This window comes from Protopterus annectens, chromosome 2.part1 (assembly GCF_019279795.1).
Source record: "Protopterus annectens isolate FY-2018-M chromosome 2.part1, PAN1.0, whole genome shotgun sequence".
Taxonomy (NCBI): domain Eukaryota; kingdom Metazoa; phylum Chordata; order Ceratodontiformes; family Protopteridae; genus Protopterus; species Protopterus annectens.
The window spans coordinates 1,119,617,680-1,119,631,653 of record NC_056729.1 but is presented as its reverse complement, the minus strand read 5'-3'; the positions used below and the strand labels follow the sequence as shown (position 1 = coordinate 1,119,631,653).

Genomic DNA, 13,974 nt, shown 5'->3' with positions numbered 1-13,974 from the left:
CAACCCTTGTGATGGGAGTAATCTCACCATGTACTGTTTTGACGTTTACAGTGCTTGATGCAAATAGTGTGCTGCTTTTGCAATTAATTTGTTAAGCACCTCCCCTTGAACATTTTCTTGAAGCTGAAAACTTATGGCATGACATGACATCATAGTTTAGTGTAATAAGAGTGCACAGCCTCAGCCATCCCACTCTCATTACACTGGCGATTTGTAATCTGTCCCATAATAACAACAATCTTGATGCTTCATAATCTTCAGATTCAGTACACAAGTCTTTATCTTGGATATTCCTTCACCATCTCCTTGTTTTCTTTTCTTTTGCTACCATTTTACATTTGCCTTTCATTTTTCTCCTCTGCTTCATCATTGGTCCTAAAATTACAGATGATGTAGATATACATACATATATGTGCGTGTGTGTGTGTGTGTGTGTGTGTGTGTGTGTGTGTGTGTGTGTGTGTGTGTGTGTCTGTGTGTATATATATGTATATATATATATATATATATATATATATATATATATGTGTGTGTGTGTGTGTGTGTGTGTGTGTATATATATATATATATATATATATATATGTGTGTGTGTGTGTGTGTGTGTGTGTGTGTGTGTGTGTGTGTGTGTGTGTGTATGTATATATATATATATATATATATATATATATGTGTGTGTGTGTGTATGTATGTATATATATATATATATATTTATATATATATATATATATATATATATATATATATATATATATATATATATATATATATATACGGAGCCTGATTCTAAAATATGTGGGATGTGAGGTAACATGCAATACTGCAGTTATTTCATGCACAATTCTAAATGATAGAGCTCTGACAGTCCCCACTGTGTGTAAGCTAAATGAGTCTTCTAAGCCCTTGCAATGGAGAAATTTGGTTTGCTATGCTGTCTGAAATCACTATGGTACATTGGGGATGTTGACCAATGTACAAGGCTGACTAAAGAGAGAGTCCCATTAAAGTCAGTGGGCATTCTTGGTGATGCTGAAGCTCCACATGCATATGGGACAAGGTACTATAGATAGTATCTGGTGGGAAGCCAGGTTGCCTATACTACCTAGTTCCCCATACAGGAAGACCTGTACTGCAGATGTTGGGAGTTGGCAAGCAAGCCTGGATCTATGCACATGTCTGGCTGTGTGTAACAATTAGCCAACAACTGAATTTCCTTGCAGACAGTTTGCACTGCTGTAGTGCTCAAAATATAATTAAATCCCTCTTGGGCTAGTGGCCCAGCATGTCTGTCCCTCTTCTGGAAAGGGGTGAGTTCAGGCATAACTGTCATGTCTGTATTCACTAGTCTGCCCTACAGATAGAGGTTTAGTACTGGATGGCCTCATGGCTGTGCAGCTATACCTGTATTGTGGGATTGGTATTGCAGGTATGCTACCTGCACACTGAGCAGTTACTCCACAGAAACCAATATATGACACTGTAATCTTGAATAATGTAAAAAAAAATGAGATTCAGTGATATACATTGGTACCACATCAACAGAATACTGTGTTGCACATAGTAGAATGGGTGGAGGAATAGGAAACATAATTAGTGTAATGTGCTATAGAAAGCCAGCGTATTGCATGTATATGAATTCAAGGGCCGGTTTGTGATACTAATGCATAAAATTCCATGTAGTAGCTGCACTAATGTAAAGCTACACTGTAATATTAATTTCCCTTATTTTATTTTGTCTATGCAATAGACAATGACAACAGCACTGCTGAGTTTTCACATAATAGTGAGGAAGACAGAGCTTAACAAGTGGATCTGTTACTTTTTGCTCTGTACCTTTTAATGGCATTTTATAATGACTGCATAAACAATATTTGATATTGTAGTGCTGAGTGTTAAAAAAATATGAAATAGAGGTTTTTGCAAGTCAGAAAATTATACTGGTTTTGGTTGCAGATTAATTTTGCAAGACACATACTAATACTAATGATAAATGCATTGTAGTTGTATTGCACTTTGCATGGCTAATAATTCAACAGATGTGTAAATAATTTGCATGAGAGTATACTTTGAAGTGTTGCTTCTCTATGTTAAACAGTCTGGTTGAAGTTTGTTCATTTCTGTATTGCCTACTAGTGAAGCAAAGTGTGAAGCAATATGCTACCCTTGCACAAACATGCAAGTCAACACAAAAATGTCTGGTACACTAAAATTCTAAGGTGCAAGAAATCACAGGAATGTAAATAAATATGGGAGGCAGCAGTCTGAATATGAGAAAAGATAGTGTGTGTGCACAGTAGAGTTGAAAAACAGAAGGGAGTGTTAGTAAGAGGAGGGTGATAAACAGGATAAGGTTAGAATCAGCTTTTTCACAGTCAGGTTGTTGAATGGAATCAAAAAAATGCTGGTGAATAAATACAATTAAAGCCAACAGTGCAACAAAGGGTAATGATGAGATAATCAATAAAAGTATCTCAGTACAGAACACAGGAAAATTATATCATTAATGAGTTATAATAATTTACCATAAACTGACTGGTGCATCTTGGCAATGATGTTGTGAATCAAAATGAAGTATTAGATGTGATAGTTTGATCAAGAAAGCTTTTTCAGAGAAGATGGACGTGGTGATGAGCTAGATGCAATATAGTGGCCATATGATTGCATACTTTATACCAGGGCATTAAAAAAAACATAGAAACCAAAACAAAGTTAGTTGACCTCAGGGGAGCAATTTATGAGACAGTGGCAAAGACGATGAGGAAAGCTTTTGGGGGAATTGTAGAAAATGTTTATATTACATGGCATTTGCGTTTCCCTTAAGGACACAATGTAGATGACTGGTCGTAGCATTGGGCAATACATGGAAGGCAATAAGAAGGAAGATGAAAATGTTACTGAGAGAAATAAGACCAGCACTAAGTTCTAAAGAATGTGTCTACAGCATGCAGAAAAGTAAAGGGACCTGTTCATGGATGTTTATAAGGAGACCAGAAAAAAGAAAAAGAGAGGCCATGAGGACAGATAATGAAAATGACTAAGAGAGATTAAAATATTAAAGTGTTGTTCAGATAATGTCTGAAAGGGGAAATTTAACAAATAACAGGGATAATAATAAGAGTAATGATTATAGACTAGCTCTGGCACAGACACAATTATAAACTAATTATTTACTCTGAAATCTAACATGAAACGTTGGGTTCATAAGTCCATATGTAGTTACTAGTCATGCAGTAAAGTAGACCTGAACTACCTGTCCCAGTTTCCCACTTCCCTCGTTTGGTTAAGTGACTTGTTCAAGATTACTCAGCAGGCAAATTAAGACCACAGGCAGTAGATCATTAACAGCTCCTAACCTTAATCATCTGCACTAACTGCTAGACTTGGGTAGAGTAGGGTTCCAGCATTAAAGGGTGCCATTGGATTAAAAGGAAACAGATGGAGACCAGGAAGCAACAGAAAAAAAATAGTTGAATTAAGGGCACTAAAGAAGATAATCTATAGGTGTGACAGCCACCCTGAGAATAAATAAAGACTATCCAGGATTCTGGTAAGGAACATCGCTGAAGTATTCAGTATGTGCTTAATAAATAAGTGGATGGTGCCAGATACCTGGGACTATCCCTCAGTAGTACCTTTGCATAGCAAATGATTCAGGAGGTCACACCAGATAGCATTAGTGGGAGAAATGCTCATGAAGATGACCTTAACAAAAATTTTAACTAGTTCCAGGGGAAAAATAACCTACAGAGTAGTAATCACATGGTAACATAGCTAGCCTGTACTTTAATAATACCTTTGGCTTAATCCTAGCCAGGCAACTGTTAACCTTTTGAAAATATATTCTCTAGAAATAAAAAAGGTAAAAGGGGTATGATCTTTTAGGCATGAGGACCCTGACCTACCAAGAGATGCTAAGAGCTGTATCCCTTTAGTCAATTATCGTATAGACTCTTGAAGGGTGAACTGTGCCTCATCTACCATGCCATTAGTGACCCTGTTTTCCCTGATAAGTCTCTACCACAATAAATTGTGATGGAGAGATACATTTTTTATGTAGCATTTCCACTGTCTCTCTCTGGAATATGTTGCTCTTGTTGGTTAAGAAGTGTGATACATTTGATACATTATCATACTTCAGACAAAACCTGGATGACTGGATGGGTACCACAAGCATAACACAGGACTAACTCAGCTAGTCCTCCCTGAGAAGGGGGTGTTACTAAGGTACTGATGGTCATGAGACTAAATTGCCCCAAAACCCCTATGAATTTGCGTTTGCAAGTCAATAACAGGAAAATGAAAGGGAAGGACAGAAGACTGAACAGGACTCTTGAATTCCGGCATAAAATGACAGGTATAACTTGGACTCAAGGAAATGCTACTTCATAGAAAGGATACTAGATAAATGTACAAGGCCTGGACATTATACTACAGTATCAGTCACCTTAAGCATTCAAGATGTTGTATGACATAAGAGATGTATGAAAACCAAGGAAATGCAGGTGCAGGATGCTAGTTGTAAAAGCAGGGCAGACCATATAGATGAACTTCCTCCTTCTGCAAGCAAAGAATATTGTATGTTTTTAAATATAAAGATCAGAATGGATTGCTTTCATATAATTGTTGTTCTTATATGTGTTGCTTAATTGTTGAAGAATTTAATAATCAGAACTACCTTTTTTTTCTTTACTAGGTATGTTAAAGGCTATGTCAACATCTAATAATTTTATCCGGACACAAATTGTTAACTACCATAATGTATTCAGGAGCTCAGTTGACCCACCTGCTTCAAATATGTTAGCGATGGTAAGCTAAAATCTCATTCATTTTTTTTTGTTTTCCACTTTTAGCATGTCCTGATACAATAAACAAGTAATACCTTCTGATGTTTTTTTTTGTGTGTAGCTCACATGTTCTATGTAAGCCATTGCTTAATCACAGCACTAGTATCTGTACTCTTCTCTCACCCAATCCAGTTCTCCCAACATGTGTGACTTAACATTGTCCATTCAGAAAAGAAATAAAAACTGATCTTTTAATGCAAGCTAAATGCAAATGCTTAGGCATCAGGATTTTCAAAGAACACTATGGCACTCAAATCAGACAATCTTATCATTACAATTACTGACCTTTCTGTCTTCATAAACATTCTGTATATCCATGTCTAAGTAAAGTTACTCTAGTCAGTGTCTTTGGTAATGTGTGTGTACTGCTCAGCAAACCCACTGTACAATGTTTAATGTGATACATTGACTCATAATAATGTTTCTGTTCTGTTGTTATCATTTGATCTTTCTTGTTTTGTGTTTTATTTTTGACCCATTCTGAGCCTGAAACTCATCCATGAGGATCGGTGATCTAACTCAATGAACAAATACAAACAAACAAATAAATACATAATTTCCATTTCTTTACCAGTTTTGCAGTTTGTGTTCCCTTAGTATGTTTTTTATCATACTTTACCATTTATGTTTTTAGAGAGAGAAAAAAAGTCCAAATTTAAGCTATAAAACATGCCATTGCTGTTTTTTTCTGATTTCCATTTATGTTATCATTTTTTCAACAATCCTGTTCATCTGCGTATCTTCCTCCTCTTACTTTGTTTTGCTAACTTAAACTTGCATTGCTTGTACTTCTCTTTCAGCTTCTCATCTTCATCCCACTTGTTATTAATTTATTGTATTGTTTTTCTTTATTTGATAACCATGTAGAAGGACTGGTCCTTGGATCACATTTAATTATGATCCAGGCACAATGTAAACAAATATACCAAGGTGAATGCTGCATTAGAAGGCAAACTACAGGTTTAGTTGACAATGGTTTTTAATTTAATGCTTCTTACAACTTCTGGAGCATTTGTCAGGAAGTACAGTGTGCTGTACAAGATCCACCCTAACAAGAAGCAAATAAATGAGCAGGAGGATCAATATACATATTAAGACTGTAACATTTTTTGAATACTTAGTGCATAACAATAGAAGATGTCTCCATTAGCTGCATGTTCTGCTTGTTTCCTGGAGTGATTGGGGATACATTGAGGCATTACAATTAACCCTTATCAAAGCAGTTGCAACTACAGGCATTAAAACTAACATTTAAAGTTATAGGATTGTTTGCGGCTAGCTTTCTTTCCTTTTCAGATCCACATGTTCCACCATTTCCTTGCTTTTTTCTGTTTCCTACAAACTTGTAGAAGCAAAGGTAATTTGGCAGTATGCATTTCCTTTTCAGGTTATCATTATCAGCATCCTCTTAGGATCAGCGCTGAAATAAGTGTCATTGCATTAAATAAAATTGTGTTAATAAGTTACTATTACAAACACCTTTACGTTTATTGGCCTGTGTTCTAAAAAGTTTGAACTTGCAAAAGAGAATGTCATCATCATCACCATCATCACCCTTTTGTGTGGGTACTCCTAAGTCAGTACTTTGCAACACTGAGGTACTGATGTGTGTATATTTTCCAGAAGATACTACATATACACTCTGATGTTGATCACAGTTTTCTTTATTGCCCTCTTGAGAATGCATAATGAAAAGTTATCAGTGGAGCTTTTGACAATCTTGTAAAAGGATTTGCAGTAAAGTGCTGAGAAGCTTTGTTTCATTTGTTGCTTCCTCATACAATCTGATGGCATGTGCATTGTCAACGTGAGCACATTTGAATTTGCAAACCCTTTATTCTGTGGTGCATGATGCAGGAAGGTTTTATCCTTCTGCAGTATATAAAAGTCTAAAAGGTTACACTTGGAGTATTTCTATTAAAATGGCCTATGGTCTTACTTTTTCATGTAGATACTGATGATTTCCTTAGTTTTCAGGGTGCTACCTTAGGACTCTGCACTTCTAAATGCTTTTAGACTGGCACTGAAGCATCTATAGGTTCATAAATAATTACCAGGCTAGTGGGCCTTACAGGACATGTTAAGCCTAGTCAAGTTCCCTTTTGGCATTTAATTATACTTTCCTGTGTGGTGCTGGATTGGTCCTATCAATGCCATGGTCTTATATATTACCTCTAGTGAGAATACCTAGAATCATACCATAAATAATTTGGTGGGACCAATTCATGAAATAAAGCATTTAGAAGATGCCTTAGTCCATTAGTAGTACAGGGGACAGTTCTGGGGCAAAAATTCTGTTCCATACGCAGATCCAAGTTACACTTTAATATGGGCAGGGATGAGCTTTGTTTTACTTGGATAGGGAGCCTGTTCCTGAGTAGTGGTATCCTCTCTGAGATATGCCTGGCCCTGCAAATGATTCTGTTGATGTTATACAAGAGGTTTTGATCCCTAGACGAAATATTTCTGATGTCATTTGACTTGCTGATAAGCAGAAAATCCATTAGTACTGGGTCAGATGATGCTTTGTTTGCCATACACAGGTCACTTCTTAACAGTCTGTAGGATGTGGAGTATAGTGACAGAGCTTTGAGTCGGTCCATATAGGACATATTGTTTAGGGCTCGCATCCTTTTAGTAGGTTATCTCTTTGTGGGCATTCCAGTTGTTGTGTGCATCTAAGTAGATATATGCCAAAGGGGGCATTATACTCAATGACTGGCCTAATGAGGGCTGAGTAAAAGTGGAGAATGACATCCCTAGGCCTAGACACAGTCTCTTTGTTTATAAGCTGTGCAATATAGAAGGACTTTCTTGCAACAATGGACATGTCACTTGAAAGTTATGCTTTTACTGTTACTATTACTGAGGTGCAACGTTGTTAATCTTTGGATTAGAAAAGTTTTGCGCTGTAGTGGCAAATTTACTAATTGAAAGCATTGTTAAAATGTTGCTTCTGCATAGTAATGTGTTTGATAAATTTGTTACTATAGAAACATTGGGAGCCATTGTTCTCTGTGTTAGATGAATCTTTTGCTATCTTTATAACTTAAGTTATTTTGGCAAACAGTTCAAATGAAGGATGATGCAATTCACATATTCATTTAGACCTCTTACATCTGGATACAAAGGTGTAAAAGTGATGTGTTTATCTATAGTGTGCATATTAGCGATAAGTCCTTGTCTTATCCGTGTATTATACTTGATCTATTATTATAAGTGCATTCAGAGTGTACTAAGAGACCACTATATTGGAGTATAGTATATTACACACACATGCATGCAGTACAAGCATACAGTGTTGTCATCACAAAGTAAATGAATATTGCTTATATTCAAAATGTAGCTATATGTGTATGTGATTGTTTGTTGTACATGTTGTTTTGTATTTAATCTTTCTTTGTAGTCATTTGCTTGGTCTCCAATCAAGGTTGTTATAGAAAGTTCATTTTTGCCCCTTTACTTTGCTGTCAGTATGCTTTTATTGGGCAAAGAAGTTTTTTTATGTTTTATTTATTTATTGACATTTGTAAACCGGGTTAGTCCAACTGGGCTTGAGGCTCATTTTCAGTTGAGACCCAAGGAGGAAAGCTCCATAAAACAGTTATATGAAAAACAATATTGCAGTTAAAAAAATTTTAAGCACATACATATATGAGAGATAGTATAAGGGTTGAAATAACAAATTTGTTAATAAGCATGAGTAAAAACAAAATAGAGAGCTTACGTGATAAGACATAATATTTATACAAAGCAATCATGTATTTACATAACAGAATTTCCTTTTATAAAATGTGTGCAAAGGACTTTTGCCTCTTCATTTTGCTGCGATTATGTAATGTGGGCTTTCTGATTCTAAAATACACAGTTTTTACTTCAGTTATATCAGTGGATCTATATGTATTAAGTGTGAACAACTTTTGTTAGTATGAACTGCATGCTGACTGGCTGAACAATTACTTCCTGCTTCTGTGTCATCTGGCAGCACCTTCTGATGATGTTATAATGGATGAAAACAACTTCAATGTTCCGAGAACTGAAATAAAGAAAGTCTCACTATGTCAGGATCAGGCTTTGAGATTCAATTATATTCTATGTTATTGAATCTAATTTTTCAGAGCATAGGCCATACCTATCTGAAGGCTTAATGGGGCATTTTTGTTCAGTTGTTTTTTTCTGACACAGCAACTCCACCTGCATATCATGCTGAGTATTGATGGCAGGGAGGCAGGACTGACATACAGGTGGAGCTGAAAGGCCATAACATGGTAAGGTGACAGGGCCATCATATCTGCATTTTCTTTGTCTAAGATTCTGTTCCTAAACACATTATCAACACCAGTTGGCCTGTCACATTCAAAAAAAAAAAAAAACTGTAAATTTATCCCAAATGTATGTAAATGTGCATTTTTCACATTTTTCTCTTTCGTGTATTATTTTTATATATGTAGAGATTTTCTCCTCAGCCTCCGCTGAAAAAGGGTTACTAGCCCAGTCTGACCTCCCTGGTAAACAAATATCAAATAAAATAAGATAAGAGATGGGCTTTCAGGGCCTCTAGCCCTCCAATTTTTGAAAACAAAACACTGGAACCCACCAACACTGGAGTTTGAGGGATGGCTCACTCTGCACTTGCTTGGTCCCATGCTGTTCACAAATCATGAAGCCAGCAATACATCTCCACTGTACATGGGAGTTAATATTGCAGGCAGTCTGTCTTCTCACTAGTTATAGTCTCCATTATCTAGTTTCACATACAGCTTGAGCTTTGACTTCACTGAAAAGCATATTTAGTTCATTGAACATTTTTCAGTCCAGTACTAATCCATTAAATACAAAACAAACATACTTTATGTAAGCTATCACAGAGATAATTCACATACCCCTAGTTTTCCTCCTAACAGTGATCATCTTATAACTGACAATTTTCATCAGAGTTATATCTGAGTATTACACTATATGGCAAGCATTATATACTTTCATAAGACTTTTATCCTGTTCCATTTCTGTTTCAATTAATATAAATGCATTTGGCTATTTACTGATTATTGTCTGCTTGTCTGACTTTGTAACCAATGGATTGTGGTGAAGTCTGTGTACAGAAAATATGCCTTACCACTTGAAGATGTTTACCCTCTTAGTGCATCATAAAAATGCAGGACCACATGATACAGCAAGTACATGGTAATATATATTTTAGAATCAGAAATTGTACATTAAGAAATGGTTTCCAGAGGATGTTTAACCACCATTCTAACAGGATGCAAAAACAGGTAACAGTGAAAACAAGATTTGTAAAACAGAGCAAGTGAAAATATGTGTATGAATACAGAAAGTATAGTTGTGTAAAATCTTACCATAACGGTAGATGTCCTTGCCTTCACCGCTGCAGTATTCCTTACTAATGGGGATTCCCTGCCATGAAGCCCTCTGTCTGGCCAGTTTACCATTGCTTTAAGGTATGCTGAACATCACCTGCTTACTCCTTGCGTAAGATAGGGCATAAAGGTGATGTTCAGGCATACCATTCTCAGACTAGATTGCCCCAGTAGGAACAGCAGTCCAAGGAAAACCAAGGAGAATCTGCACAGCCAGGAAGGGAAAAAGACCAGGGGGATGGAGGGAGGGAGTTAATACTGTAGCGGTGAAGGCAAGGACATCTACTGTTATGGTAAGATTTTACACAGCTCTACTATGTCCTTATATTCACTGCTGCAGTATTCCTTGCTAATGGGAGGGTACAAAATCTCAAGAAGAAACCTGGGAGGAGGAAGCAGCAGAGCCTTATAAGAAGCCATGAAGATTGGCAGCAACAAAACCAGCTGCCATCTAGTCTGGAGATACCATCCAACTGGTAATGTTTGGTAAAGGTACATCTAAGGTATGTAGCACCCTCTCACTGTCAGATTGTGGAGAGGGAAAAAGGTAGACAAATTGATAGACTGATTAAGTGACAACTCATTAACCATCTTAGGCATAAAAGAAGGATTAGTATGCAAGGACACCCTGTCCTCATGAAATATCAAAAAAGGTGGACAAGCCATAAGGGCTTGCACCTCAGACACCCATCTAGCAGAAGTAAGAGCTAACAAAAGAACTGCCTTCCAAGAACAATGTTACAAGGAAGCTGAAAGAGCAGGCTCAAAGGAGCCAGAGTCAAATTTTCCAGAACAAAATTAAGATCCCAGGGAGGAGGAACAGGCTTCCTAGGAGGTCTAATATTAAGAATGCCTTTAAGAAACTGCTTAGCCTCAAATCTAGAAGCTAACAGGGGAGTTAAAGGCAGATAAGTAGAAAGAGCTGATAAGTGGGCCTTAATAGAAGAAAAGGCCAAACCAGCATTGAGCAACTCACACAAATAAGAAAGAACCAAAGAAAGATCCACAGAAAGTGTGTGCAGCTCATGAGAAAGACATCAAATAGAAAACCTCTTCCATTTAGATAAGTAGCATTTCTTAGTAGTAGGTTTCCTGGCCGCCTGTAGGACCTGCCGCACATCCTCAGAAAAAAGGTGTCCATGAGGCATCAAAACTCTATCATCCACAGTATCAGTTGAAGTGTGAACTGATGGAGATGGATGAGAGACCCCTCGTCTTGTGTGAGGAGATCCACCCTGTGAGGTAATTTGTGATGATTGCCCCTGGTGAGATGCAGAAGTAGAGAGAACTAGTGCTGTCATGGCCAAAAGGGAGTGACCAACAAGATTTTTGAGAGCATCCCACTGAATCTTGAACAGGACTCTCAGAATGAGAGGAAGGGGAGGGAATGCATAAAGAAACATCCCCCTCCATGAAAATGAGAAGGCGTCCATCTTCCAGACCAGAGGACCTGGGACTCTGGCACAAAACAGAGGAAGTTGTATGTTCAAAGGGGAGACAAAGCGATCTACTTGAGGAGTACCCCACTGGTGAACAATGTCCAGAAATACATCCCTTTGAAGCATTTGTTCATGAGATTGAGTAAAGGACCTGCTCAGATTGTCACAATGTTCCAATCTGAAGGAATGTAAACTGCCAGAAGAATCACACAATACTGGATAGCCAGATCCTATACCAGAAGTGCCAGCTGGCAAAGATGGTTGGATCTCGTGCCCTCCTGTTTGTTGATATACCACATGACTGTGGTATTGTCTGTGAATACCTTGAGAGGCCCTGCAGAGAAGGGAGGATGAGAGGCCTGAAAAGCCAGTATAAGAGACCTGATGTTGATGTGTTCCTTCCACTGACAAGGTGAACACACTCCCTGAACCTTCAGGGAGCCAAATGTCGCTCCCCATCCCACATCTGAAGCATTTGTGAACAGATCCTGAGAGAGAAGTGGAGGTTGAAATGGGAGCCCTGGATTCAGAGACAACTGCTGAATCCACCACAGAAGTTTAACTTGAGACATGGGAGAAGAGGAACAGGAAAGTCTAACGGATGCACATGATGAAGCCACACCAACTTCAGAAACCACTGGAACTTCCACATGTGGAGTCTGGCCAGAGGAAGCATCAGAATGGTGGAAGCCATGAAGCCCAGAGCTCTCAGAAACTCCCTGGCTGAAATGGAGGCCAGGGGAAGAAGAGTTTGAAAGAAAAAGGAGGGAAAAGGCAGACCAAGGAGGAGCAGGAACTGAAACCACTTGAGAAGGCTGCAATGACAGTAAAGTATTAAATAACCCCTGAGTAAAGGCCTGCCACTCACTTTGTGGATCCCTAGGAGCAGAAGAGACATGGTTAGTTTTCTGATTCTTCTTCAGAGGGACAGCTGTCCTGGAAACCTGAGAAGGCCCAGACTCAGGACAGCATTCCACAACTGCAGTAGGAACCTCTTCCTGAAAGAGAAACTGTGGAACCCCATTAGACCCCTCAGAAACAGTCAATCGTGGTTCCCTCTGAACCCCTAAAACAACCGCTTGCAAAACCTCATCGGACGTGCTACCTGCTAGATCTTCACTGGCCTCTGACCCAAACATGGTCGAAGAATCTGACAAAACAACTGGTAAGCCTCCAGGTGCATAATAACCTCAGGAGAAACACCTGGCAGAGGCTGGACAGTGGAAGATTCCAGCCATACCTTATGCACCTTCTTCTTCCTAGACAGCTGACCCTTGGGGCAGGAGGTTCCATCCATAGTACCTGCAGCAAGAAGCTTAGGTCTGTGGTTCTCAAGGTACAAGGAAAGGGAAGACAGTCTACTACAAAGAGTTTTGGGGACAAATGCCTGACAAATTGAACAGTACGTATGGTCCTGAGCAGCACCAAGGTAAAAAAGACACTTATCGTGATGGTCTTTATGGGGAATCAGTCTCTCACACTGGCATTTACCCTTCCTGGATGACATTAACCACAAACAGCACTAAACAAACAGAAAAAGTAACCAAAAACCCAACTGGATACTTATCTGCAACTGTGAGGACTCCAGTAACAGGAGTAAGCACAGAAAAGCCAATAAACAGAAAAACTGTAAAAATAAAACAGATGTATGCAACAGACCAGCGGTTAAAACAGCGTTCGGACCAGTGGCCAAAAAGTTTTGAGGATGGTACACCTGAACACCACCTTTATGCCCTACCGTACGCAAGGAATAAGCAGGTGATGTTCAGTGTACCTTGAAGCAACAGTAAACGTTTGTAAACTAGCTGAACGGAGGACTTCACGGCAGGAATCCCCATTAGTAAGGAATACTGCAGCATTGAATGTAAGAACATCTAATTATTATCTCAGAGTCTCACTGTTGGATTGTATCCTCTATGTACTTTAACCTGATTTTTGGTCACATGTCATCTTAACAATTAACAACTCACCTTCAAGTTAATAATATCACAACATCCAACAAAGTCAGAAGAACATAACTGGTGGAAATGACTTCAGCATTCATACATTAATTGCAGCTGCTCGCATCCAGCGCCAGCACCCAAAATGCATTTAAACCGTACAATGCACATCAAAGCCTATCAAACCAATAACACACTATGCAGTTAACTATAAACACAAATGAAGAACAATACAATCACATAAAAGAGCACCATGATCTTTTATTTTACTTATGCATAATATTCACTACACATGTGTAGCTAAGCTAATCTATTTGTGTAAACATAATGCATGTTGAATATATTTTATTTTACCTGTGTGTGTCACTGTGGGATG

At 38.2% G+C, this 13,974-nt stretch overlaps 1 protein-coding gene across 6 annotated transcripts in view; it reads left to right on the top strand.

Annotated features, from left to right (window-relative positions):
* The window catches only part of LOC122794349 (cysteine-rich secretory protein 2-like), a 641,399-nt gene that overhangs the window by 263,496 nt on the left and 363,929 nt on the right, over positions 1–13,974 (top strand). For all 6 annotated transcript variants that reach the window (XM_044062663.1, XM_044062664.1, XM_044062665.1 and 3 more), the window contains one exon: positions 4,691–4,803. In XM_044062663.1, the coding sequence (XP_043918598.1) occupies positions 4,691–4,803 (113 nt within the window). The remainder of the gene's footprint in view (positions 1–4,690; positions 4,804–13,974) is intronic.